This window comes from Ceratotherium simum, chromosome 39 (assembly GCF_057802395.1).
Source record: "Ceratotherium simum simum isolate JZ-2026a chromosome 39, ASM5780239v1, whole genome shotgun sequence".
In the NCBI taxonomy this organism is placed as follows: Eukaryota; Metazoa; Chordata; class Mammalia; order Perissodactyla; family Rhinocerotidae; genus Ceratotherium; species Ceratotherium simum.
The window spans coordinates 5,049,401-5,073,650 of NC_141938.1; the positions used below are offsets into that span (position 1 = coordinate 5,049,401).

The 24,250-nt window shown below is 40.5% G+C and overlaps 1 protein-coding gene across 1 annotated transcript; it reads right to left on the reverse strand.

Annotated features, from left to right (window-relative positions):
* Nucleotides 1–265: 265 nt before the first annotated feature.
* Nucleotides 266–23,583, reverse strand: LOC147912124 (uncharacterized). Its single transcript, XM_087425406.1, has 4 exons — nt 23,463–23,583; nt 4,459–4,585; nt 4,194–4,254; nt 266–3,815 (listed from the first exon to the last, which is right to left on the reverse strand). The coding sequence occupies exons 1-4, from the start codon at nt 23,463–23,465 to the stop codon at nt 2,999–3,001; spliced, it is 1,008 nt and encodes a 335-aa protein (XP_087281532.1). The 5' UTR covers nt 23,466–23,583; the 3' UTR covers nt 266–2,998.
* Between the last annotated feature and the right edge of the window lie 667 nt (nt 23,584–24,250).

Below are 24,250 nucleotides of genomic sequence, written 5' to 3' on the forward strand. Positions count from 1 at the left end.
CTTCTTAGAATTTACTGCACCCCTCTCTTTGACTACAGCTGCAGTCTTGCAGGTCAGTGGCAAGAGGGCGTTAAAAAACCATGGTTTTTAAGTTTTGTGTTAAGAATAAATTTGAAAATTAGTTTCACGACAAAAACAGTAACTATAAAAGAATATAAATTAAAGTTTGCGTGAGGAAAACATACCTGAATTTGTATGCAAATGGCAAAGTTGCCTCATAATGTATAATGATTAAATGCAGAAAATTGCAAAGTATATCTGAAAATCCATAATTAAAATGAATTTTAATACATTCTGAGGAAATAAAACCACAATAATATTTATTAGCATACACTGGATTAGAACAGTTGATAAAATATATCAATAAAACAACCACAGAAGTGTTCATTTCACAAGGAAACACATAGTTTTAACGACATACAATCAAACAGTAATGAAAACATACTGAGGGGCCGGCCCAGTGGCGCAAGCGGTTAAGTGCGCATGCTCCACTGCAGCGGCCCAGGGTTCGCCGGTTCTGATCCCAGGTGTGCACCGACGCACCACTTGGCGAGCCATGCTGTGGTGGCATCCCATACAAAGTGGAGGAAGATGGGCATGGATGTTAGCCCAGGGCCAGTCTTCCTCAGCAATAAAAGAGGATTGGCAGATGTTAGCACAGGGCTGATACCCTCACATACACACAAAAAAAGAAAACATACTGAGGGAATACATTCAGCTACAAGTGACAGGAAACACACAGTCTTCTTGACATGAGAAAGGGGATTGTTTTCACATGGAAGAACCGGGTCAAGGCAGCCACTGCACAATGTAGCAGAGAAACAAAACTCCCATGTCCTTCTGTTTATGCCCCACTGGAGATGACATGGCGAATCAGGAAACATGCTCACTAGCACTGTTAACAGCATAGGTGTTTCCTATACACTTCAGACCTTACACAGCTGTCACCTATGGTATCAGAGAATACTCCCAACCACAAAAGTCTGAATTACATTCCTGATGGACACAACAGACCTTAGAGAAGAATCCTAACTCTAATGGATCTTTGATGTGAAGCTTGTGAAAATATAAGAGGAAAATACAACTCTAAGAAAATGGAAGTCCCAACAGTTGGTGGTGCTTTTCAAGATAAAAGAAGAGCAAAGAATTCAGAAAATGGGATTGAGGACAGTGTCCTTGAAGCTCCTATGTAACAGTCTCTCTCCTTGTACTGTGGCTCCAAAATCTCACCAATGCCTTGTTTGCTTCTGCCTTCCAAATCTCATGCAAGTGACACTACTGGTGAATTCCAACATGGAAGTACAAAGGGGAGGGGATTCTTAAAGCTCCAGTTCTTAATATTACCCACATTGACATAACACAATACAGGTAGTGTAGAAATTGTTGCCCTATCACAGGCCTCTACTTAACTCAAAGTCTGTTCACCAAATACCAGTCAGAAGGAAGGACAAAGAGCAAAGGCCCAAATGTGAAAAGAAATTCACAGGAAAGTATATCCTTTGACAAACTTGCCATTCATAAAACTTTATTCCAACTGTTCCATAGTATGGAAAATAAAAACAGGCTTCTATACCCACCACCCCAAAAAGGAGCTTTCTCTAAGAGAGGTACAAAATGCACAGTGGATAAGGCAAATCTGCAATACAAGGCCAGGAAGAAAATCCCAACAACTACAAACTGTCATTTCTCAATGGCCTTTTAAAAAAGAACAATTAAAACCTTATTAAAAAATAAAGAGAAAACATTATTATTGTTTTATTTTGAGGAAGACTGGCCCTGCGCTAACATCTGTTGCCTATATTCCTCTTTTCTTTTCATTTTCTCCCCCACCCCCGGTACATAGTTGTGTATCATTTTGTACAGTGATACACAAAGCTCTTGTGTATCTACTCTTCTACATGGGACGCTGCCTCAGCATGGCTTGATGAGCCATGAGCAGGTCTGCACCCGGGATCTGAACTGGCAAACCCCAGGCCGCTGAAGCAGAACATGTGAATTTAACCACTGCACCACTGGGCCAGCCCCAAGATAAAATATTATTAACTGAATTAAGAAAAAAGCACCACCTAATAATCTTGAAGTAGTATTGATGAAGGATGACTCAGAATTATCTCACCTCAATATTCACTTCTGAAAGTTATTAATAGAAACCCACAGTGCAATGTTGCACTTGAAGTGGCTTGGTAAACACAATATATTTACAACTTTTATAACTCTTTCATGTTGAAAGTTTTCTAGAACATCATATACAAGTTAATTTCCATCAAGTTTCCCATGTTACTTACATTTTATTTATATTTATTTCTGGTTGGAAGTTTCGCATAGGACGTAGGCCAATGAAGTCTTTCCCATGCTGTTTACATTCCAGAGGTTTTTATCAACTGAGTCCTTTCATGCCTTCAGAAAGAACTGGGATGACAAAAGCTCTCCCACATTCTTTACCTTTACATGGTTTTTCCTCTAGTGTGCATTCTTGCATATTCTCAAAAGTTGGCATCACAAAGGATTTAACCTCTTTCCTGACATTCATAGGCTTTCTCTCCAATGTGACTTCTTTTTTTTTATTTTCCCTTTTTTCTCCACAAAGCCCCAGCAGATAGTTGTATGTCACAGTTGCACATCCTTCTATTTGCTGTATCTGGGACACGGCCTCAGGATGGCCGGACAAGAGGAGTGTCGGTGCGTGCCTGGGACCCAAACGCGGGGCCGCCAGTAGCGGAGCACGCAGACTTAACTGCTAAGCCACGGGGATGGCCCCTCCAGTGTGCCTTCTTTCATGTAATTGAAGATAACTAGGAAAAGTGAATGCTTTATTGCATTTTTTACATTGATAGGGTTTCTCTCCAGTATGGATTCTTTCATGTTTTTGAAGAGAACTGAAAAAAGTGAATGCTTTACTGCATTTTTTACATTCATAGAGTTTGTCTCCAGTATGAATTCTTTCATGATCTTGAAGAGAACAGGAAGAAGTGAATGCTTTCCTGCATTTTTTACATTTTTAGCATTTCTCTCCAGTATGAATTCTTTCATGTCTTCGAAAGGAACCAAAAAAAGTGAATGCTTTACTGCATTTTTTACATGAATAGGGTTTGTCTCCAGTATGAATTCTTGCATGTACTCGAAGAGAACTGGAATAAGAGAATCCTTTACCGCATTTTTTACATTCATAGGGTTTCTCTCCAGTATGAATTCCTTCATGATCTTGAAGAGAAAGGGAAGAAGTGAATGCTTTAATGCATTTTTTACATTTATAGGGTTTCGTTCCAGTATGAGTTCTTTCATGTAACTGAAGTGAACTGGCAAAAGTGAATGCTTTATTGCATTTTTTACATTCATAAGGTTTCTCTCCAGTATGAATTCTTTCATGTACTCGAAGAGAACAGGAAGAAGTGAATGCTTTACTGCACTTTTTACAGTCATAGGGTTTCTCTCCAGTATGAGTTCTTTCATGTATTTGAAGGTAACTAGAAGAGGTGAATGCTTTACTGCATTTTTTACATTCATAAGGTTTCTCTCCAGTATGAGTTCTTTCATGTCTTTGAAGAGCACTGGGAAAAGGGAAGGCTTTCCCACATTCCTTACATTTACATGGCTTCTCTCCATATTTTTGACTGTCATATAGCTTGTGTTCATTGTGATATTGAATGTGTGTCTTAAGAGATGAATGATGCAAGAAGACGTTTCCACATGAGCTGCTTTCGCATGGTTTAGCTCCTGTAGTTTTGTTGTTCAGATTGAGATTTGGAGTAAGGCTGAATTTATCTCCATATTGACTATGCTCTAAACTTTCACAGAGTCTCCTTGTTGTATGACCACTGTAAGAAATAAGAACCACATTATTAATAATTTTATGTTTATTATATTTATTATGATTCACAAGAAAAGTTTAGGTTTTCTGTCTTGTCTCAATTCTCAGAAATTAAATATAATGAATGCTTTACAAGAGGCTTTCACCCTTCATGTTATCAAAACAGTGATATTCATATACAGAATTTATTAATCCTGTTTCTAAGCGAACTATTTTGCAAAAACTGATCCTCTACATCACATTTCAGAAAGTATATTTGGTGAAAATTTTCTAATAGCTAAATTTGAAGCAAGGGATATTTATTTTCCTTGCTTGCTTTTAAAATTTCCTAACATACCAGAATTCTTACATCAGACACTGCTTTCTATTGTTAAGTGTGACTCACCTCTGTTTTCTCCCTTGGTTTTTGTACTGATCTTCAATATCACGATCTTCCCATATTTTTCCTGAAATGCAGACCCAGAAAGATGATTCCAAAGTATTAGAAGTTATAGAAAAAAATTTAGCTTTACGTCCATGATGAGCTATGACCATTTCTAGTTTATTTACAAACATCTCTTGTTTCCACATTCTACATCTGGGAACCATGCTGATGGGCAAGAAACACTTGTTCTCTAGCTGATGAAGGGAAGGAATGTCCTCAGTCTTACCTATAGAGGCCAGGTTCCTGAAGGTTTCCCACATCACATCTCTGTAGAGTTTCTTCTGTGAAGGATTCACTAAAGCCCACTCCTCTGGGGTGAAGTTCATAGCCACATCCTCAATGGCCACTGAGTCCTAAAACATCACAAATATGTGTAGAGTGAGATGCATAAGGCTGACAGCACTGGGGATCTGTACTTCATATGCAGGAAGGTTGCATATGATTATGTCATCTCCAAACATTTATTCTGCGTTGTAATCATCAAAAAGTCACTCATTTTCTATGCATCCTTCCTCATCAATTTAACAGTATTATGAACACAAGGAAAGAATTTACATATTCTTACTGTGACTTCATTACATCATATTTCTCTGTAATGGCAGGGTACAGAGCATATTAGGAAATGACACAAATGTTATAGAAATGAAGCAAATATCATTTTAGGACTGATGATTCCTTCTGAGAAAAATTTGTTCTTTTCTTCCTCATTACCCACCAGTCACAGCGCTCCATGAGGCAGAGGGGCAAATCTGCATGAGGTTTCAATGGATAAAAACATAGGGAAGAACTGGAAGCTTTTTCTGTACTCCCATCACCAACAAGAGAGGCCAGGAGGCCTGTAGAAATCAGACTTATAATGAAGTCCAACTGGTCACACTGTCCTAAATTCCTCCAGATCATTACAAGGGATCAGATGCAGCTGGTGAATGTAAACCTTCTTGGGGGGAAGCATCACTTTTAACGTGTAATATTTATCATACACTCAGTTCTTTCTTTCTCTCTCTGTGTGATGTGATGGGGCTAGAAAGTTATTTGGAACTTAGAGCTCAGACACAAGGAAGAAGGCATGACAAATTAGACCATAAAATCCCTATACTCAACTGCCTCAAGGCTAATTCATGCCAATTTTTAGAACACACAGTGAGATAACAATGTGCCAGAACAGCTCTTTCCAGTCAAACCCTAACAGGGTACCTTGAGCCTTGCTGGCCTTGAGGGGCAGGTTAAGAGCTGCAGATTGTAAGGGAGTTCACTGAAGTCCACAGTGGTGTGAGAGTCAATTTGCTGATGATTATACAATACATGAAGGATTTCACAGTGCTTTCCTCCAAAGAACATAAAATCTCCATTCTTCAACTTCAACAGAAAGTGTTTCCTCACCAGACACTCTAGATGATGCCTGCCAACTTCTGATCCCACACTTAAGGAACTTAGAAGCTGTCATTCTTTATCTCACAAGAAGAAAATGAACAAACTTGAAATGAATGACTCTTCTTAGATCCATGTAAGCCTTGAGGTCATAGGGCAAACCAACGTCTCCAAAATTAGGAAAAAGATAAAAACAGATGGCATTTTGAAATGTAACACAGATATTCTGTTCTTAACAAGGCCTGTACTAAAGAAAAAGTCTATTTCACCAGAGCCCAATGCAAAGACAAAAACAACAAAAAAAACACAATACCCCTGAAGTCTAGAACAACCCTCTTTAACAGAAGGTTCAAAATACACATAAGGGGAATATCTGAAGGAAAAGACAGAAAGAAAGAGAAGAAACAAGTGAAGTAATAATCACAAAAAATCCTAAAATTAATGATAGTTGGCAAACCGCACATCTAGAAATCTCAGAGAACACTAAACATGATAAAGTGCAATAGCAGACACCCCCACAATATCATATTCAAACAAGAGAAAAATCAAAGACAGAGAATATATTGTGAAATGCCAGAGAAGAAAGATCTTAGGTATGAAGAAATGAAGACTTGAATTAAACTGTACTTCCTTTCAAAAACCATGCAAACAAGAACAGAGTATAGGGCCGGCTCCGTGGCTTAGCGGTTAAGTGCGCGCGCTCTGATGCTGGCGGCCCGGGTTCGGATCCCGGGCACGCCCCAAGGCACCACTTCTCCGTCCAATGCGAGGCCGAGTCCCACGTACAGCAACTAGAAGGATGTGAACCTATGACATACAACTATCTACTGGGGCTTTGGGGGGAAAAAAATGAATAAATAAAATCTTAAAAAAAAAAAAAAAACAAGAACAGAGTATAGAGTAAAAAGTTTTGAAAATAAAAACAAGCACTCCCCTACACATCTGTCAAAAAAAATCTCCTTCAAAAAAAAGGAGAAATAAGGATTTTCTGGGAAAAATTTGAGGAAATTTATCATCAGTGCACCTATATTGAACAAAATGTTCAAAAATTTAACAGGAAGAAAGTAAATGACAAAGGTAGAGGTTTAGAAAAAGAAAAAATGAAGGTAAAATAGCTTTTATATTTCTTATAAATAGTACAACAAATGACACTTTGCTTACAATAATATTAGCAACAATGCATGTGGTAATGACAAGCTTATGGACAAGTGAAATAAATGACAAAAACGTGATAAAGAAACAGGAAAGGGAAATTGGGAAATGTGTCTTAAGAGGAACTTGCACAACAGTGAAGTGGTAAAGTGTTATTTGGCAGAGGAGGTAGGTTAGCTGTAAATGTATACTGAAAACTCAAGGGCAACCATTAACAAAATGCTTTTCAAAAATGTGTAAGTGATATTCTAAGAGATGAGAAGAAATGCATACTAGCTTAATTCCAGGGATATACGGAATTTTTACTCCTATATTCCTCTCTTGCCTTTTGCCATTTTTGTGGTATTATTGTTGTGCACATTATATCTATTACTGATATAACTTAAGAATATATGGTTACACTTATTTCTACACCATTTGTAGTCACTTCCTTAGCCCAACACAGCTTTGCTCTCACCCAGGAACTTTGCGGTTTTTGTTTTGTTTTTTTTTGTTTGTTTGTTTTGTTTTTTTTGGTGAGGAAGATCAGCCCTGAGCTAACATCTGTGCCCATCTTCCTCCACGTTACATGGGATGCCGACACAGCATGGCCTGCCAAGTGGTGCGTCAGAGCGCACCAGGGATCTGAACCCGGGCCACCAGCAGCAGAGCGTGCGCACTTAACCGCTACGCCACGGGGCTGGCCCCGGAACTTCATGCTTTTAATGAGAAACAAATTACACATATATTACATTTCTATATGGAATAAGCACAACAGCATATTAAATATGTAGTATTTTATACAATTCCTTTGATAATAGCTAAGAGAAAAAGGAGAAAAAAGGTATTTATTCTTTCATATTTACATAATTACTTATGCTTGCATTTTTCTTTCTTATTGTTGATATCAATTTCCATCCTGGGTCACTTGCTTTCAACCTGAAGAACTCCTTCAGTAATCTCATAAAACAGCTGGCTGTTAATAAATTTTCTCAGTTTTTGCTAATCTGGATAAGTCTTTATTTCAGCTTTATATTTTGCAGGGTAATTTTGGTGAATATAGGATTCTTGGTTGACAGGTTTTATTCTTTGTGCACTTTGAATATGTTATCCCTCTGCTTTCTGACCTCTTTTCTCTGCTGAGATGTCACTTGCTAATTTAATGGTGTTTCCTGTTAGAGCTGGGTAATTTTTTAATTGCTGTTTTTTTTCCCAGTGTATAGTTCGTACTTTCCTGTATCTTCACGTCTCAGATTTTTGATGCAAAAAAGAAATTTAAGGTAATATGTTTTAGCAACTCTGGGTTCTGGTTCCCTTCCTACTTTTACTTTTTACTGTTATTAGCTTAATTGCTTGTTCAGTGACTGGGTGGATTACTTTAGTTAAGTCTGTATCCTCCACATAGAGTGAAACCTCTGATATATCTCCTAGAATCCAGCATGGCTCTGGGTACATCTACTGTCATGAGACAGTGGTACTGGTAGGGCTCTCTTCCTCCATCATGGACGCACCCCATGGTTAAACTAGATTAATCGCTGGCTTATTGTTCTACTGTTTTCACCAATGTGCTAGGGGGCATAACTTCCTCTATCAAATACTCCAGTGAAGTTCTGGCTCCTTTGTAGAAATACTTTCTGAAGTCACTGTTTGATATTTGTTCTGACCCTTGGAAGCACACTCCCAACAGTGGAATTCTCTGGTTATTTCCAGAAACTAGTCAGCCTACAGTCTAAGCAGTATCTTCATTGAATACACAAGTCTACTCGTTGCCTTTCACCTCATTCTCCACTTTTTTGAGAGTGTCATTTCACTTGAACTTTTCATGATCTTTTGCTGGCCAAGTTAATTCCTCTGGGAAGGAATTAACAGCTTCTCCCCTGTGTTCAGGAAAAATCTCAGTTCCAGGACTCTGGAGCTGTGATAGGGACAATAGCAAGATTTGCTCTAGGAGACAATACCAATTTAGGGGTTGAGTGATCAGCGCAGTGGAGAGACAGCAGCCAGAGGTCCTCTTGATTGTCTCATGTTACAGCCACCTCATGAGCTGGGGAAAGAGTGACCAGTGCCCAGTATTCTCAGCAAAGCATGAGCACAGCAGAGCCTCTGTACCAGGAGAAGGGGCTGGGTGCAAGAAGAGTGTCCCCAGTTCTCATGTGAACCAATGAGAGACTTAAATTCAGCAATAGGGAGCTGATGGCAGGATGGGTAATGTTGAAGTCCTGCTCTTCCTAGGAAAAAGCCCCCATTCTGGAACTTTTGGAGAAAGAAACATGTATTCTGGTTCAGGGTGCGGCACTCTGGAGAGAAGTGTTCACTTGCTGAGCTGAGAGTGGGGAGAGAGTGAACATGGTTCAAATCCCACACACTCTTCCTTTTCTCACAGAATTTCCATTGATTTTCTTCAATAGATGCTCCTCATTTGCTCTTTGCCTTTAGGACAATTTCTAAAGGCTTTAAATGGTTGTTTTAAAATAATTCCCGGGGCTGGCCCCGTGGCTTAGCGGTTAAGTGCGCACGCTCCGCTACTGGCGGCCCGGGTTCAGATCCCGGGCGCGCACCGACCCACCGCTTCTCTGGCGATGCTGAGGCCGCGTCCCACATACAGCAACTAGCAGGATGTGCAGCTATGACATACAACTATCTACTGGGGCTTTGGGGAAGGAAAAAAGGAGGAGGATTGGCAATAGATGTTAGCGCAGAGCCAGTCTTCCTCAGCAAAAAGAAGGGGATTAGCACGGATGTTAGCTCAGGGCTGATCATCCTCACAAAAAATAAATAAATAAATAAAATAATTCCCACCTGTTTAACTGGGGAATAGGTCAGTGGAGCTCCTCATATTATTATATGACCCTAGTGCATTTAATACACAGCCCATATCAGAAAACTCTCTCCAGAGTGATATACAATGGCACTGCAGGCTGTAATATCACTTGTCATTTCATAGAGAAACAGAATTGACAATACTAATTTTTTATGGTTTTAAAAATGTTGGACACTTCAAAAAATAATGGTTTAAAAATAAGTGACAAACTAGCAACATTAAGCCCTCAAATATCAATAATTACCCTAAATGTAAATAGATTGAACTCTCCAATCAAAAGATACAGAGTGGCAGGATGGATTAAAAAGCAAGACCCAACAATATGCTGCCTCCAGGAAACATATCTCAGCACTAAAGACAAGCACAGGCTCAGAGTGAAAGGATGGAAGACAATACTCCAAGCTAATGGCAAACAAAAGAAAGCAGGTGTTGCCATACTCATATCAGACAAAGTAGACTTCAAGATAAAACAGGTTAAGAAAGACAAAGAGGGGAAATATATAATGATAAAAGGGACACTCCACCAAGAAGATATATCACTTATAAATATATATGCACCCAACATAGGAGCACCAATGTACATAAAGCAACTATTAACAAACTAAAAAGAGACATTAACAACAACACAATAGTAGGGGATCTTAATACCCCACTTACATCAATGGATAGATCATCCAGACAAAAAGTCAATAAAGAAATAGTAGACTTAAATGAAAAACTCGATGAGATGGACCTAGTAGACATATACAGAGCACTCCATCCAAAAACAGCTGACTACACATTCTTCTCAAGCACGCGTGGAACATTCAAGGATAGACCATATGTTGAGAAACAAAGCAAGCCTCAATAAATTTAAGAAGATTGAAATCATAACAAGCATCTTTTCAGACCATAATGCTATGAAACTGGAAATGAACCTTGAAAAAAAACTGGGAACCTGACAAAAATGTGGAGATTAAACAACATGCTACTGAACAACCAATGGATCATTGATGAAATTAAAGGAGAAATCAAAAACCATCTGGAAACAAATGAAAATGAAAATACACCATACCAAACCATATGGGATGCAACAAAAGCGGTCCTGAGAGGGAAACTCATAGCGATACAAGCCCACCTTAACAAACAAGAAAAACCCAAATAAGCAACCTTAAATTACACCTATAGAACTAGAAAAAGAAGAACAAACAAAGCCCAAAGTCAGCAGAAGGAGAGAAATAATAAAAATCAGAGCAGAAATAAATGAAATTGAGACCAAAAAAACAGTAGAAAGGATAATGAAACAAAGAGTTGGTTCTTTGAGAAGATAAACAAAATTGACAAACCCTTAGCCAGGCTTACTAAGAAAAAAAGAGAAAAGGCTCAAGTAAATAAAATTAGAAATGAAAGAGAAGTTACAACGGATAAGATGGAAATACAGAGGATTATAAGAGAATACTATGAGAAATTATATGCCAACAAATTGGACAATCTAGAAGAAATGGATAAATTCTTAGACTCATACAACTTCCCAAAACTGAACCAAGAAGAAATGGAGAATCTGAATAGACCAATCACAAGTAAAGAGATTGAAATAGTAATCAAAAACCTCCCCCAAAATAAAAGTCCAGGACTAGATGGCTTCTCTGGTGAATTTTACCAAACATTCAAAGAAGATTTAATACCCATCCTTCTCAAACTATTCCAAAAAATAGAGGAAGATGGAACACTTCCTAAATCATTCTACGAGGCCAACATCACCCTGATACCAAAGCCAGACAAAGACAATACATAGAAAGAAAATTACAGGCCAATATCGCTGATGAACATAGATGCAAAAATCCTCAACAAAATATTGGCAAACCGAATACAGCAATACATTAAAAAGATCATACACCATGATCAAGTGGGATTTATACTAGGGATGCAGGGATGGTTCAACATCCGCAAATCAATCAACGTGATACATCACATCAACAAAACAAAGAATAAAAACCACATGGTCATCTCAATTGACGCAGAGAAGGCATTTGACAAGATACAACATCCATTTATGATAAAAACTCACAACAAAAATGGGAATAGAAGGAAAGTACCTCAACATAATAAAGGCTATTTATGACAAACCCACAGCCAACATCATACTCAACGGGGAAAGACTGAAAGCCATTCCTCTGAGAACACGAACGAGGCAGGGCTGCCCACTCTCACCACTCCCATTCAACATAGTACTGGAAGTTTGGGCCAGAGCAATTAGGCAAGAAAAACGATTAAAAGGAATCCAAATAGGTAACGAAGAAGTGAAACTCTCACTATTTGCAGATGACATGATTTTATATAGAGAAAACCCTAAAGAATCCATTGGAAAACTATTAGAAATAATCAACAACTACAGCAAAGTTGCAGGGTACAAAACCAATCTACAAAAATTAGTTGCATTTCTGTATGCTAATAATGAACTAACAGAAAAAGAGCTCAAAAAGATAATACCATTTACAGTTGCATCAAAAAGAATAAAATACCTAGGAATAAATCTTAGCAAGGAGATGAATGACCTATACAATGAGAACTACAAGACATTATTGAAAGAAATTGATGACGACATAAAGAAATGGAAAGATATCCCATGCACGTGGATTGGAAGAATAAACATAGTTTAATTGTCTATATTACCTAAAGCAATCTACAGATTCAATGCAATCCCAATCAGAATCCCAATGACATTCTTCACAGAAATAGAAAAAAGAATACTAAAATTTATATGGGGCAACTAAAGACCCCGAATAGCTAAAGCAATCCTAAGAAAAAAGAACAGAGCAGGAGGCATCACAATCCCTGACTTCAAAACATACTACAAAGGGATAGTAATCAAAACAGCATGGTACTGGTACAAAAACAGACACACAGATCAATGGAACAGAACTGAAAGCCCAGAAATAAAACCACACATATACGGACAGCTAATTTTCAACAAAGGTGCTAAGAACATACAATGGAGAAAGGAAAGTCTCTTCAATAAACAGTGTTGGGAAAACTGGACAGCCACATGCAAAAGAATGAATCTGCTTTTGCCATTCACAAAAATTAACTCAAAATGGATCAAAGACCTGAAGATGAGACCTGAAACTATAAAACTCATAAAAGAAAATATAGGCAACACACTATTTGACATTGGTCATAAAGGAATCTTTTCGGATGACATGCCTACCCAGACTAGGGAAACTAAAGAAAAAATAAACAAGTCGGACTTTATCAGATTAAAGAGCTTCTATAAGACAAACGAAACCAGAATCAAGACAAACAGACAATCCACCAGCTGGGAGAGAATATTTGCAAAACATACAACTGACAAGGGGTTGATCTCCATAATATATAAAGAACTCACACAACTGAACAACAAAAAAACAAACAACCCGATCAAAAGATGGGCAGAGGAAATGAACAGATACTTCTCCAAAAAAAATATACAGATGGCCAATAGGCACATGAAAAGATGTTCAACATCACTGATCATCAGGGAAATGCAAATCAAAACAACACTAAGATATCACCTCACGCCCGTTAGAATGGCTATAATCACCATGGACAAAAACGTACAACCCAAAATTTCACAATGTTAAAAACTATTAAAACATCAATAAAAAAGGAAAATAAGAAAAATTGTTTAGATGATTAACACATACAGATATGACTTTCCACTAAAAATGCATTAGTCATTAGATTATAAACTATTGTTAAAAGAAAACCAGAGGCACCAGAGTCACTTTTGCTACTCCCACATCACCAAACCGGGGCTTAATACCTAACCTGACTATAGCTTCAACCTTCCCCAGGGATGTAGTCTTCAATGGTCATTCTGAGATTTTTCTGGTCAACATCAATGAGGTAACCTGCCACATGGGCCCTCTCCATCTTGCAAAGGAAGAAAAGGTTATCCCACTAATAAGATCTTTTTCTCCCCAAAGTGAGGTAACCTTGCCTAAAGTAATCCCTTTTTCTGTTTATGACTTCCTTGTCCTGCCTTTAAAACCCTTCCCTTTCTATAGTCCTTTGTAGCTCCTCTCTACTTGCTAGATGGGATGCTGCTCAATTGATGAATCGCTCAATAAAGCTGATTAGATCTTTAAAATCTACTCAGCTGAATCTTTGTTATGTTACAGATTTGGTGGCAGCACAGGATCCAAAACAAATTTCTGACAGCATTTGGGGACAATGAGAAACACAGGCAAGGTAGCAGTGAACCTCTTTTGGGTTCTCTATCTTTCTTATCATTTCTGAGGGCCATGGATGAGTTCTGTCTTGGTTCTGAGCTCCACTGTCTTGCCAAAACCTCCCAATCTATTTGGCTTTCCAGTCAGTTCGCCATTTGTCTGGAATCACTAGTTTCATGTTGGGAACTGCTGGTAGTTCAGACCACAATTCCCCATTTAAGTGGAAGCCCCAGTTCACGGTTCTGTCCCCAGATACCATACTGAGAACTGCTGGTGACAGCTGCAGTTTCCCATCTTTTTGGCATTAGTCCCCGGTCCCTATTTGTTGAGGTCTGCTGGTTCAATCTTTTCCCCACTCCCAGGTTCCATGTTGGGAATTGCATATGGTGTGCACAGGGCCTCTTCTTGGCCAGTCCACAGTAACATCTTTTGGTTACTGCTGGCATGTTGAAGTGCACGTTTGTTTTTCTTGCTTTATGTAAAAAAGGGAGACTGCTAAAGAGGATCTCAGAGACCAAAACCTTCAAAAATTGGTAGGCACGGGTGGGGCATTTAAAGAATATTAGAGATCTTGCCACCTGACTCAAAGGCTCCCATGTTAGGATAGGTTGGTCATGTATCCAGTTCGATTGACACTAGGTCATCCGCCAATCTCAAGACAATTTCCTTGCAATGAGATACACTGTGAAACATCACACAATCTCCAATCAAGTGGTACAAACATTTCAGGTATTAGTTTGGCTCTGAGAGGCTCAAAGTAATAGAATCCTTAAAAGTAACAGAATCCTTAAAGTCTAAATAGTAAAGTGTGCCACTTTCCTGCACATCTACTTATTACATATCGAAGAACTATGGTCATGGAAGCTATAAATATCTACAAAAATGGCAAAATCTTACTAAGATTTTTTTGTGTCCTGAGAGGTTGGCTTGGTAACTCTCAGACTGGGGGCTGCAAAACAAGGCTGGATAGAAGTGTGAGTTGCACCCCATTTGCAGCTAGAAAAGGCTGGACAAAAATGTGGGTGAAGCTCCATTTACAGCTAAGGATCCTACCAAGCTGCTGCCAGCTCTCAGGGAAATAAAAACGGCTAAAATGAGGAACATTCCTATTAGATAAGATGATTTACGAAATGCGCTAAAAAACAGTCTTCAAAATTTCAAAAATACCTTCATTGAAAGTTTCATTCCAAAAAGTTATGATAAATTAAAGATATGACATGCCTTAAATAAGACTACATGACAATAAACAATATTTCACCAAGTTACTGGCCTCACAGTCACCCCCATAAGTACCTTCAAAGGTGGGCCCCCATATAGGTCCTTCCCAAAGTTGACAGGACTCTGAGGGCTTTTCTGGCGAACTACTACATTATCCCCTTAAACAGCCAAGAGAAACTACAATTAAAATTACTGAAAAACCTTGCCAAATTCTGATAGATACTAGAGCTACACCCACTACTTCCTTTTTTTTTTCTTAGGTGAGGAAGATTAGCCCTGAGCTAACATCTGTTACCAATCCACCTCTTTTTGCTGAGGAAGATTGGCCCTGGGCTAACATCCATGCCCATCTTCCTTTACTTGATATGTGGGACGCCTGCCACAGCATGGCTTGATAGGCGGTGCATAGGTCTGCACCAGGGATCCGAACCCATGAAACCCGGGCTGCCGAAGCAGAGTGCAAGAACTTAACCACTATGCCACCAGGCCGGCCCCATACACCCACTACTTTAAACCCGACTTGGACCCTGCAGATCAAATCCTGGGAGAACTGGCAAACGCTGGCTTTGGGTAAGAATTCTTATCAGAGCCAGCTCTCCTGCATCACTATCTGTAGTGCCCAGGCAAGAGAGGGAAATAAAAGTTCATGTTGTCCCTGCTTTTCCAAATCCAGACCAGTTAGTTATTGATCCTTCCTCTCCCAGGATTAGCTATTGCCTTCTTGCTTGCCTTGTTTTATGTCCTAAAACCCTGCTTGACTTTCTGCCTGCCTGGGATATGCAAGTTCTTGTTTCTCTCCTTTGGCTATCTTTGGGAGTGACTCTAGATCTTCTAAAGAAAATATCCTTGGGACACCCCTTGAGTCCAGTGGTTGTTCAATATCGCCAGAAGTATTCACTGCTTGTCCTGGATTGTCCTGGTAGAAACCTGACAAGATATTCCAAAGGATTTTATAACTTTACAACCAGAAACTTCGCCAAATTGCAAGCTGATATTCAGAGCCTGATAGAAAAAAATTTTGCCTCCTGCTCTAAGGTAAATGTACCCAGAGGGAAAGAAAAGCACTCCAACATAGGTGGATGGGTGTCAGTCCTTTAGCATCTAGGCTACTACCCAATTGTATTTGAGGAATTGAGAGCAACTGTCCTGATCTCACAAATGCTTGCAAAACTACAAATGCAGCTCTCAAGGCAGTAAAAGTTCCTTTCGCCAATCCCAAAACCTCCCCTGTTCTTCTCAAAAGGCTTAAGAATTATTGGCCTTAGGATTTCAAAGTCCTTCTTGGAGAAACTTGCATTGCTTCTCTGTGCCTCTGAGATGCAACTGTTAAAGTATGAACTTCAGGGAGGTAATAATTACCAGAAGAAAAATGAAAAGTCATTTGAAACTTTGGCAAATAAAAATCTTTCTAGTGTTTCTCCACAGATATCAGTGAAAAGGCTTTACCCATCTGAGCAGGTAATCTTAACTTATTCCATGTTCTAGAAAAACAACTTAGATCCAACTTCTTAATAACTAGTGAGTTTTACATTACTGTACCTGTCTCATGGCTAAAATTTTAAAATGAAAAGTGTTAAGGTCTCTGCATGTGTCTGTGTGTTTTGTAGATATGTGGTATTTTTTCACCTGTGGATGGTATTACTAAAATTAATTTGTGAATAGTTCTATTTAATTACCTTAAACAAACAAGCACTGAGTATTTATAAAATTCTCAAAAATATAACAGAAACTAACCCAAATGCTTTTCAGCTTCACACAATATGGGAAAATATTTGTTACAAAAGCTGGTTTAAATTTGTTGATTTAACTAAAATAGACATGTCTTTAGAGTTATCAACATTGAATATAATGCAGACATACAACACTTATTCCATCTGGAGTCATTAATCAAATGAATCCATGTTATCTCTTACAAAATTTGTCAGCAAGAAAAACTAGTTTGGGATGATGGCTGACTTTTTCTAACGTGTAATGACGTTTTTGTGGGTAATCTAAACTTAGTTGTTATGAAAAAGCAAATTACACAGATATAAGTAAGATAAAATGTTCCAACTGTACTTTTTACATAGTCTCCCCAAATATTTTTGGTAATCTGTAACCTGAAAGTTTTCCTGAGTTAACTTAAATGACGAGTTCAGTTAAATTCACTGACTATCCAGATCATTTCCAAATAAGGAAAAATAGTGAAACAATGACTTAACATAAGTTTATCCATTTCTGCTTCCTTCTACAGAGGAATTAAAAATATTTGGATCCATTAGTAAAACATGTCTTCTGCAACGCTGAAAATCTTCCTCTGAGGAAGCAGCTTTCTAGAAATTATAAAAAGTATTTATGTCTGCCAATCCACAGAATGCTAATGTCAAAGACAGTTCATAATTGCTTGCTTGTTAGTTTTCACTAGAAATTAAAATTTTTAGAGGGTTAAAAATTCTAATATATGTAATTAAAATTGGTAAAATTAAAAAAGAAAAAGGAATTTTATGTGTGGTCAGGGCTGGGTAAGGTTGGAATAAATTTAATCAGGTAAATGAGTTTTAATATCAAAAGTAAGCTGGTGCAAAATTATTACTTGGTTTTCTCTCTGTTAAAAGGACTAAGTTTTCTTGAACTATTGGTGGGCTCTTGAAAAATCAGAGATTATATAAAGATTGTTTCCTTACTTTTTAAGTAATCTGCCTAGAAAATAAAAACAAAGATCTTGTGTCTTCTCAAAATAATCACCTAACTTCCATGTGGTCTTCATCAGGTCTTTGATTACTTAAACCAAGTACTCTAGATATTAAAAGAGCTAAATTTTGCTCAAAACTATGGAAGTTTTTGTATCTCCCTTTAAAATCTTCTATTGCCACTTTAGTCAAAGAGATAAGCAAGTATTGTTTCATAACGATCTGTGATCCTAATTTGGAAAGTATCTAAAACTTTTTGATATTTTTGACAAACTTTTCAAAATCAAATCCTAAATGAAGTCTTTGACTTTCAACTGACTTTGGATTTTTCCAAGCGGCCCCAGAACATCTCAAAGGATTTCTTCTCTCTCCTTATAAAAAATATGTTAAACTAATATCTTGATATGTTAAATTACATGGGAAGCATTTTCAAATAAGAAGTAATAGTAAGTATCTTTGTGTTGTGTCCATATAGGTATACGTTCCAAGTGTTCCAGAAATTGTGTGAAATTCCTGGAAATCTGATATGTTCTGGTATAAATATTAGCAGTCATAATTTCAGTTATTATCTTAAAATGTTCTGTTTGAAAAATAACCAACTTTTATTGTAAATTCCATTTTAGTGAACTCTCACAAGATCTTTAACCATGGGCATTTTTAAGTCTGTCATTTACAGACAGTTGTTTTACTCTGATGCTTTTACAAAAGTGTTCCTCCAAATGTGCTTCATCTTCAAGGAGATCCAAGGAAAGGATTTTCTGACAAGTATAAATTTCTAATGACTTTAAGATCATAAAAATGAGCTGGTAAGAATAAAGACTGCTCTTAAATCTCCTTGGAAGAAATTATACCAGGTCCTCCTCACTACCCAGATGACAGCAAAACCTCAGGGACTTGAACCTTGGATACACACCTCACAGCCGAAGAAGGCTCCACCTGACATCTGGTCCTGACAGATGCTGGAGACCTCCAAATCAAATTGACAAGGAAGAGAAGTAGCTGACATGGATGTAGACTGCTTCCTCCTAAGACACCAGATCAAGAATTCCTACTTTGGCTAAACCTAAAACCCTTACTTCTTTTCTTTCTTTCCTTTAGTCTGGCATTGGCCTGGAAAGATAATGCCATCATCCATATCACCCAGGCCATTGGTGCACACAGATGTCACGGCAGTCAGCCCCATGGGCCATCCTCACCAAAGCCTTGAGCACTGCCCTGTCCCGGAACGTTCACTGATGGGGGGAGGAGGCCTTGGGACCTCAGACCCCAGGTCTCCCAGACACAGAGACATCACCTTGGGGACACAGTGAATCAGAGGAAGTTGTTGCAAGAGCACACTGGGACATGGCTTGGCTCATGTCTGCTGCTTCCCTTCAAGAAACAGTGGACAGAGGAGGGGGCATCACCTGTGCCTGCACACTTCAGGAGGGGTGTAAATCCTCACCATTTCCCCCCACTTCCCTTGGTGTGGTGCCCGTTGCATTCCGGGAGCCATGTGAAGGGAGGGGCCCTGTGACTGAGAAGGGTCTGCTTGAGATCGCCATTTCCCACAGGCCTCAGGGCTGGAACTCTGCAGGGTGAGACCTGTTCCAGAGAAAGTAACCACCAGCCTTGGTGGGTGTTCCCCAAACTCTCTCTGGAGGCGGGTTCTGAGGTGAGCGAGCTGTGGTTGGTCAGCACATGAGCCACTGAAACTGCAGGGTAGAATGTGCCAGTGATCTCAGGGAGAGGGATTCAGGTACAGCTGGGCACCTGAGGGACTCCCAGAGCTGGGATAGGCAGGACCTCTCTTTTAGACATTATTGGTCATATTGACAATATTGTGAAACTGTGCTTGTTGGTGCAGAAGTGATGTTTATGTGACAGTGGCGAGTACTGTGTTGCAGGGGCCTGTGCCTCATGACAGAGGTTCTGGGTTCTGCCACTGCCTCACTTCACAGTCACCTGGGGTTGCAAATGTCAAGAGAAATACAGGAAATCTCATTAAAAATGGAGTCAGGAAGCCCTGAAGGGGAAACTCTCACCCACTGCTACTCATCATACCTTGCAGAACCCAAACAAGAACTGTCCCTCCCATTCCCCAGCAGGAAGCAGCTTACTTTACAGACTTCAGCAAGAATGAGGAAGAATTTCTCCTTGCCCAACAACAGCCCAGCCAATGAGAAACCCCCACATTCAACCAATGAGAAACCCCCACACTCGGCCACTGTCAACTTAGCAGGAATCAGTTTAAGGTTGTGACCCAAATAAACTCCCAAATTTATGCAGGAAAATCAAGGACACAGAATTCGTGACTTTCACAGACTTTCTCAATGTGCACAAATTACCCTCTGTGTGCCCCTACACTGTGAAAACTCAAACGTGTGGGCCGGCCCCGTGGCTTAGCGGTTAAGTGCGCGCGCTCCGCTGCTGGCGACCCGAGTTTGGATCCTGGGCGCGCACCGACGCACTGCTTCTCCAGCCACGCTGAGGCCGCGTCCCACATACAGCAACTAGAAGGATGTGCAGCTATGACATGCAACTATTTACTGGGACTTTGGGGGGGGAAATAATAATAATAATAATAAAAATTATTAAAAAAAAACAACAACAAAAAAAAGTGTATCTAGAAACAGGCCCAAGTGAAGCACTGTTACAACCTCAGAAAGAGCATCACCTCCCTCCCCCCCACCTCCTCCAACCAAACATCGCATGGTGCACCCCCAGCTTTCCGGGACTCTGCAGCTTCTCTCAGTATAAAGGCTCCTTTCAAGGTGGGGGAGAGCAGGGAGGACACCTGCAGGGTGAAGCTCCCCCAGAACAACTGGACGTTCAAGTGCTTCCACTGGAGGCTCAAGGGGGTTGTATCTTGGAGTCATCAGCCTCAGACCTCTCTCCTCCACTGGAGTTGCTCTGGACCACACTGATATTTTAAATAACATGAACCCAGTGTTTGAACAATCACACAAAATCACTCAAACCCAGTGTTTATGTGGAAAGGAGGGAAGAAGATTGTAAGGCACTGTGCGAGCTCAGCAAGAAAGCCCAGAAGTATCTAAAGCATGCTGGAAAAAAATAATGTTACTTAATTGTTACTTCCATGGCAAGAAACTTGAGCACTTCAGGTCTGCAAGTCTGACTCCTGGAAAGTTTTAACTTTTGAACTCCCCTGTAGGGGAAGAGGGAGAATCCCCCTCTGCCCTTTCCCTTTAGGTTCTTATGTCTGGCCAAATAATTAACAAGACAGCTTAGCAGGAGAAAATAATACCAAGTTTAATAACATGTATACACGGGAGAAACCAGGGACACTGAGTTTCTCAACAAAATGGCAGAGACTCTCATCTTAAATACTATCTTCAGCTAAAGACAAAGGAGGATATTGGCGATGTGTGGTGTTTTGGGATTTCAGAGGGGAAGAAGACAATTTACATGAAGAGGGAAATGTAAATGTTTGTCAGACAATGCTTTGCAGGGCCACCTATAGAGAAAGTGGCAGGAGAGACAGGAATTATAGTAATCAAGAGGTTGGGGCCGGCCCCGTGGCTTAGTGGTTAAGTGAGTGCGCTCCACTGCTGGCGACCCGGGTTCGGATCCCGGGCTCGCACCGACGCGCTGCTTCTCCGGCCATGCTGAGGCCACGTCCCACATACAGCAACTAGAAGGATGTGCAGCTGTGACACACAACTATCTACTGGGGCTTTGGGGGGAAAAAATAAATAAAAATAAAATCTTTAAAAAAAAAAAAAAAAAAAAGAGGTTGTAGATTAAGTCTTCTTCCGTCCTGATAAGAGTTTTCACAGATAAGGTCATCCCCCGCCTTCCCAGCACACAGAGGGAGATACCTTTACAAATGTAAATATTTGGTAAACAGAACTTTGAAAAGAATGGGTTTAGCGAGGACCCTGCCAGTCTGTTGAAGCCCAGAGTTAAATTCCTTGAGGCAGTTTGGGGGAGGTCAAATGTCCATCAGAGAAAATAATCAAGTAAAGAGATATATTTCAGGGTGGCCAAAGCTTGATCTCCCACAACCCCAACATTAAAGAACAGATCTCAGAATACTACTATCCACGATGGGACAAAAAAAGAGAAAGAATGGATTACACGCAAACAAATATTAGTATAATTCACTTTTCTCTAATTCACCTTGTAGGGGAGGAAGACAAATCCTCTAGCCTCTAGGTCCTTCTGACTGGGCTACGAATTAAATGGACATGAGACAGAATAACAGGAGAAAACCAAACAAAGCTTTATAAGATGTATACGTGGGAGAGACCCAGGAAAACTGAGCAACTCACCAAAATGGCGGAGGCTGTTACCTTAAACACTATCCTCAGCTAAAGACAAAGGAGGGTGTTGGGGCAGCCGGGGAGTCAGTTATGAGAGATAAGCAGTCAACAAACGTTAAGGTTGTTATGCAGATTTAAGTCTTTGCCTTCTGCATTGATAAGAGTTTCTAGAGATAAGGTCATCCCCCCTTCTTCCTGGTACAGAGAGGGAGACATCTTTACAAATGGAGATTTCCCTACAAATGTAAATGTCCCTTACAAAGAGTAACTTCTACCTGATTTTCAGAGCTTCTTCCCCGTCTGCAGTTTCTTAAAAGTAACCAGCCCTTGGGGGCCGGCCCCGTGGCTTAGTGGTGTGTGCGCTCCGCTGCTGGCAGCCCGGGTTCGGATCCCGGGTGCGCACCGACGACGCAGTGCTTGTCTGGCCATGCTGAGGCCGCGTCCCACATACAGCAACTAGAAGGATGTGCAACTATGACATACAACTATCTACTGGGGCTTTGGGGGAAATAAATAAATAAATAAAATAAAATAAAATAAATTAAAAAAAAAGTAACCAGCCCAAAATAATCCTCATACAGACACATTTTAGGGTGGCCAATTCTGATCCTCCACAACCTCTTTCTTGCCTTTTTGGAAATATTTTACATTGCGTTTTGTATTGATTAAATCAGTTTTCATTCATTGAAAAACTGAGACTAAAATAAAGTGAATAAATCTCTTAAAGGTGACTAACTTGGGGACACTGCTGACAGGAGAGCTTGTGGAAAAATGCTTGCAAGAGGAAACTCCACCCAAAGGACTTCCCCTAAGCTGTCTGCGCTCAGGAAAGATCCTGGAGGGAGAGGCACAAGGATTTCTCACCACGTAGTTCCAGGCGGCTATAGCCTGCTTTTCACTCATGTAAAATATCCACACACACAAAATAAATCTTTTAGACACAGCCATCCGTTGACTGTGAAAAAATGGTAAACAATTAAAATATTGGATCTGTTTCAAATCGACAAAGGAGGACAAACAGTTGATAATGCTGTGAATCAGAGATGGGAACGTGGGCTTTGGGAATTCTGGGAGGGACTGGAAATTCAGGGCTCTGGTGCCAGCCCTAGGAAGACCTAGACTGGGGGGACAATGTCGTGGATTTGAGACCATGCTGCCCAAATATATGGAAAATTCAGAATAGGTTCCCCCTGGGGAGAAAGGAGGCACTGAAGACCCCACAGGCCACAGCTCCTCCCACGCAGGAGCCCCGGAGACCGAGTCACACTGTCCCTGATTACCCTCCCCGTGGTCACCGCACCATCTGGGGACACGCGGGGCTGCGGGCGCAGAGCTGCCCAGAGAGGCTCCGGGGCGAAGTCGCCGCGCGCAGTGACCACAGGCCGCCCGGGGTCCCGGCTGCCGGCCCGGCCCCCACGCTGCGGCCAGAGGGGACTGAGGTCCGAGCGGCGCCCCCGCGGACTCGGGTCCGCAGACTCGGAGGTGACCGCGGGGAGGCCGGTCCCGCCACGGCCGGTTCCGACCAGACCCTCCTCCCCTGACCCCCAACGCCCGGGCCAAACTCTCACCATTTCTAAGTTCCCGGGGTTCTCTGCCCTCCTTCCTACGATTTGGTAGCGATCACAGCGCGACACCGTCGGCGGCAGACCACCCTGGGGGCTTTAATGGCGGAGGACGGGATCCCTAGCGCGGAAGGAGCGAGCAGCTACTTCCCGGTGGTTCGCTCCTTTGTCCCACCCACCTGCCCCAGCGCCGCCTCTGATTGGACAGCTCACAAGACCTTGCCCCCTCCTTCTTGAGTGACAGCCCCGTCAAGCTGTGTATCGGAGCCTAATGCCCGCCAGACCTTGTCCTCCACAGGGAGATTTGCATTGAAAAGTAGTGCTGGGAGCGCCCTCCTGGAACTGCGGTCTTTTTATAAACACAATTAAAAGTCACCTCGTCATCTGCAGTGATTAGTCTCTCGACATTTTGATCTTTGTTGACAACTGGAGTCTGACACAGTTTTGCCTAATAGGTACACAGGCACAGACACCAGGGATGCATTAGGTGGGCATCCTTCCAGAACTTCAGTCAGGTTCAGAAAAAGAGCATTAAAACCAAGAACAAGCCTTCATTTCAGGAGAAAATGACTTCTGGGTATTCAGAATGGTTAACTTTAAAAAATGTTTCTGATATGAAAATATGTGTATCCCATGGAGAATATAAGCAGGAACTCTTTCTCAACAATGGGTAAATCACTCTCTGTGGTCATGATCCACCCCTTACTTGTGGTTACACTATTTAGTCCATCTATAATGAGACTTATCATAAAACTGGGTTTCATCTAAATAATCATCTCCCTGATTGGTGAGTC

Coding starts and splice junctions, on each gene's coding strand:
- LOC147912124 (XM_087425406.1), bottom strand. Junction 4,255..4,458: donor CAGGAACCTGGCCTCTATAG/GTAAGACTGAGG, acceptor TCTGCATTTCAG/GAAAAATATGGGAAGATCGT. Junction 3,816..4,193: donor AACCAAGGGAGAAAACAGAG/GTGAGTCACACT, acceptor TATTTCTTACAG/TGGTCATACAACAAGGAGAC.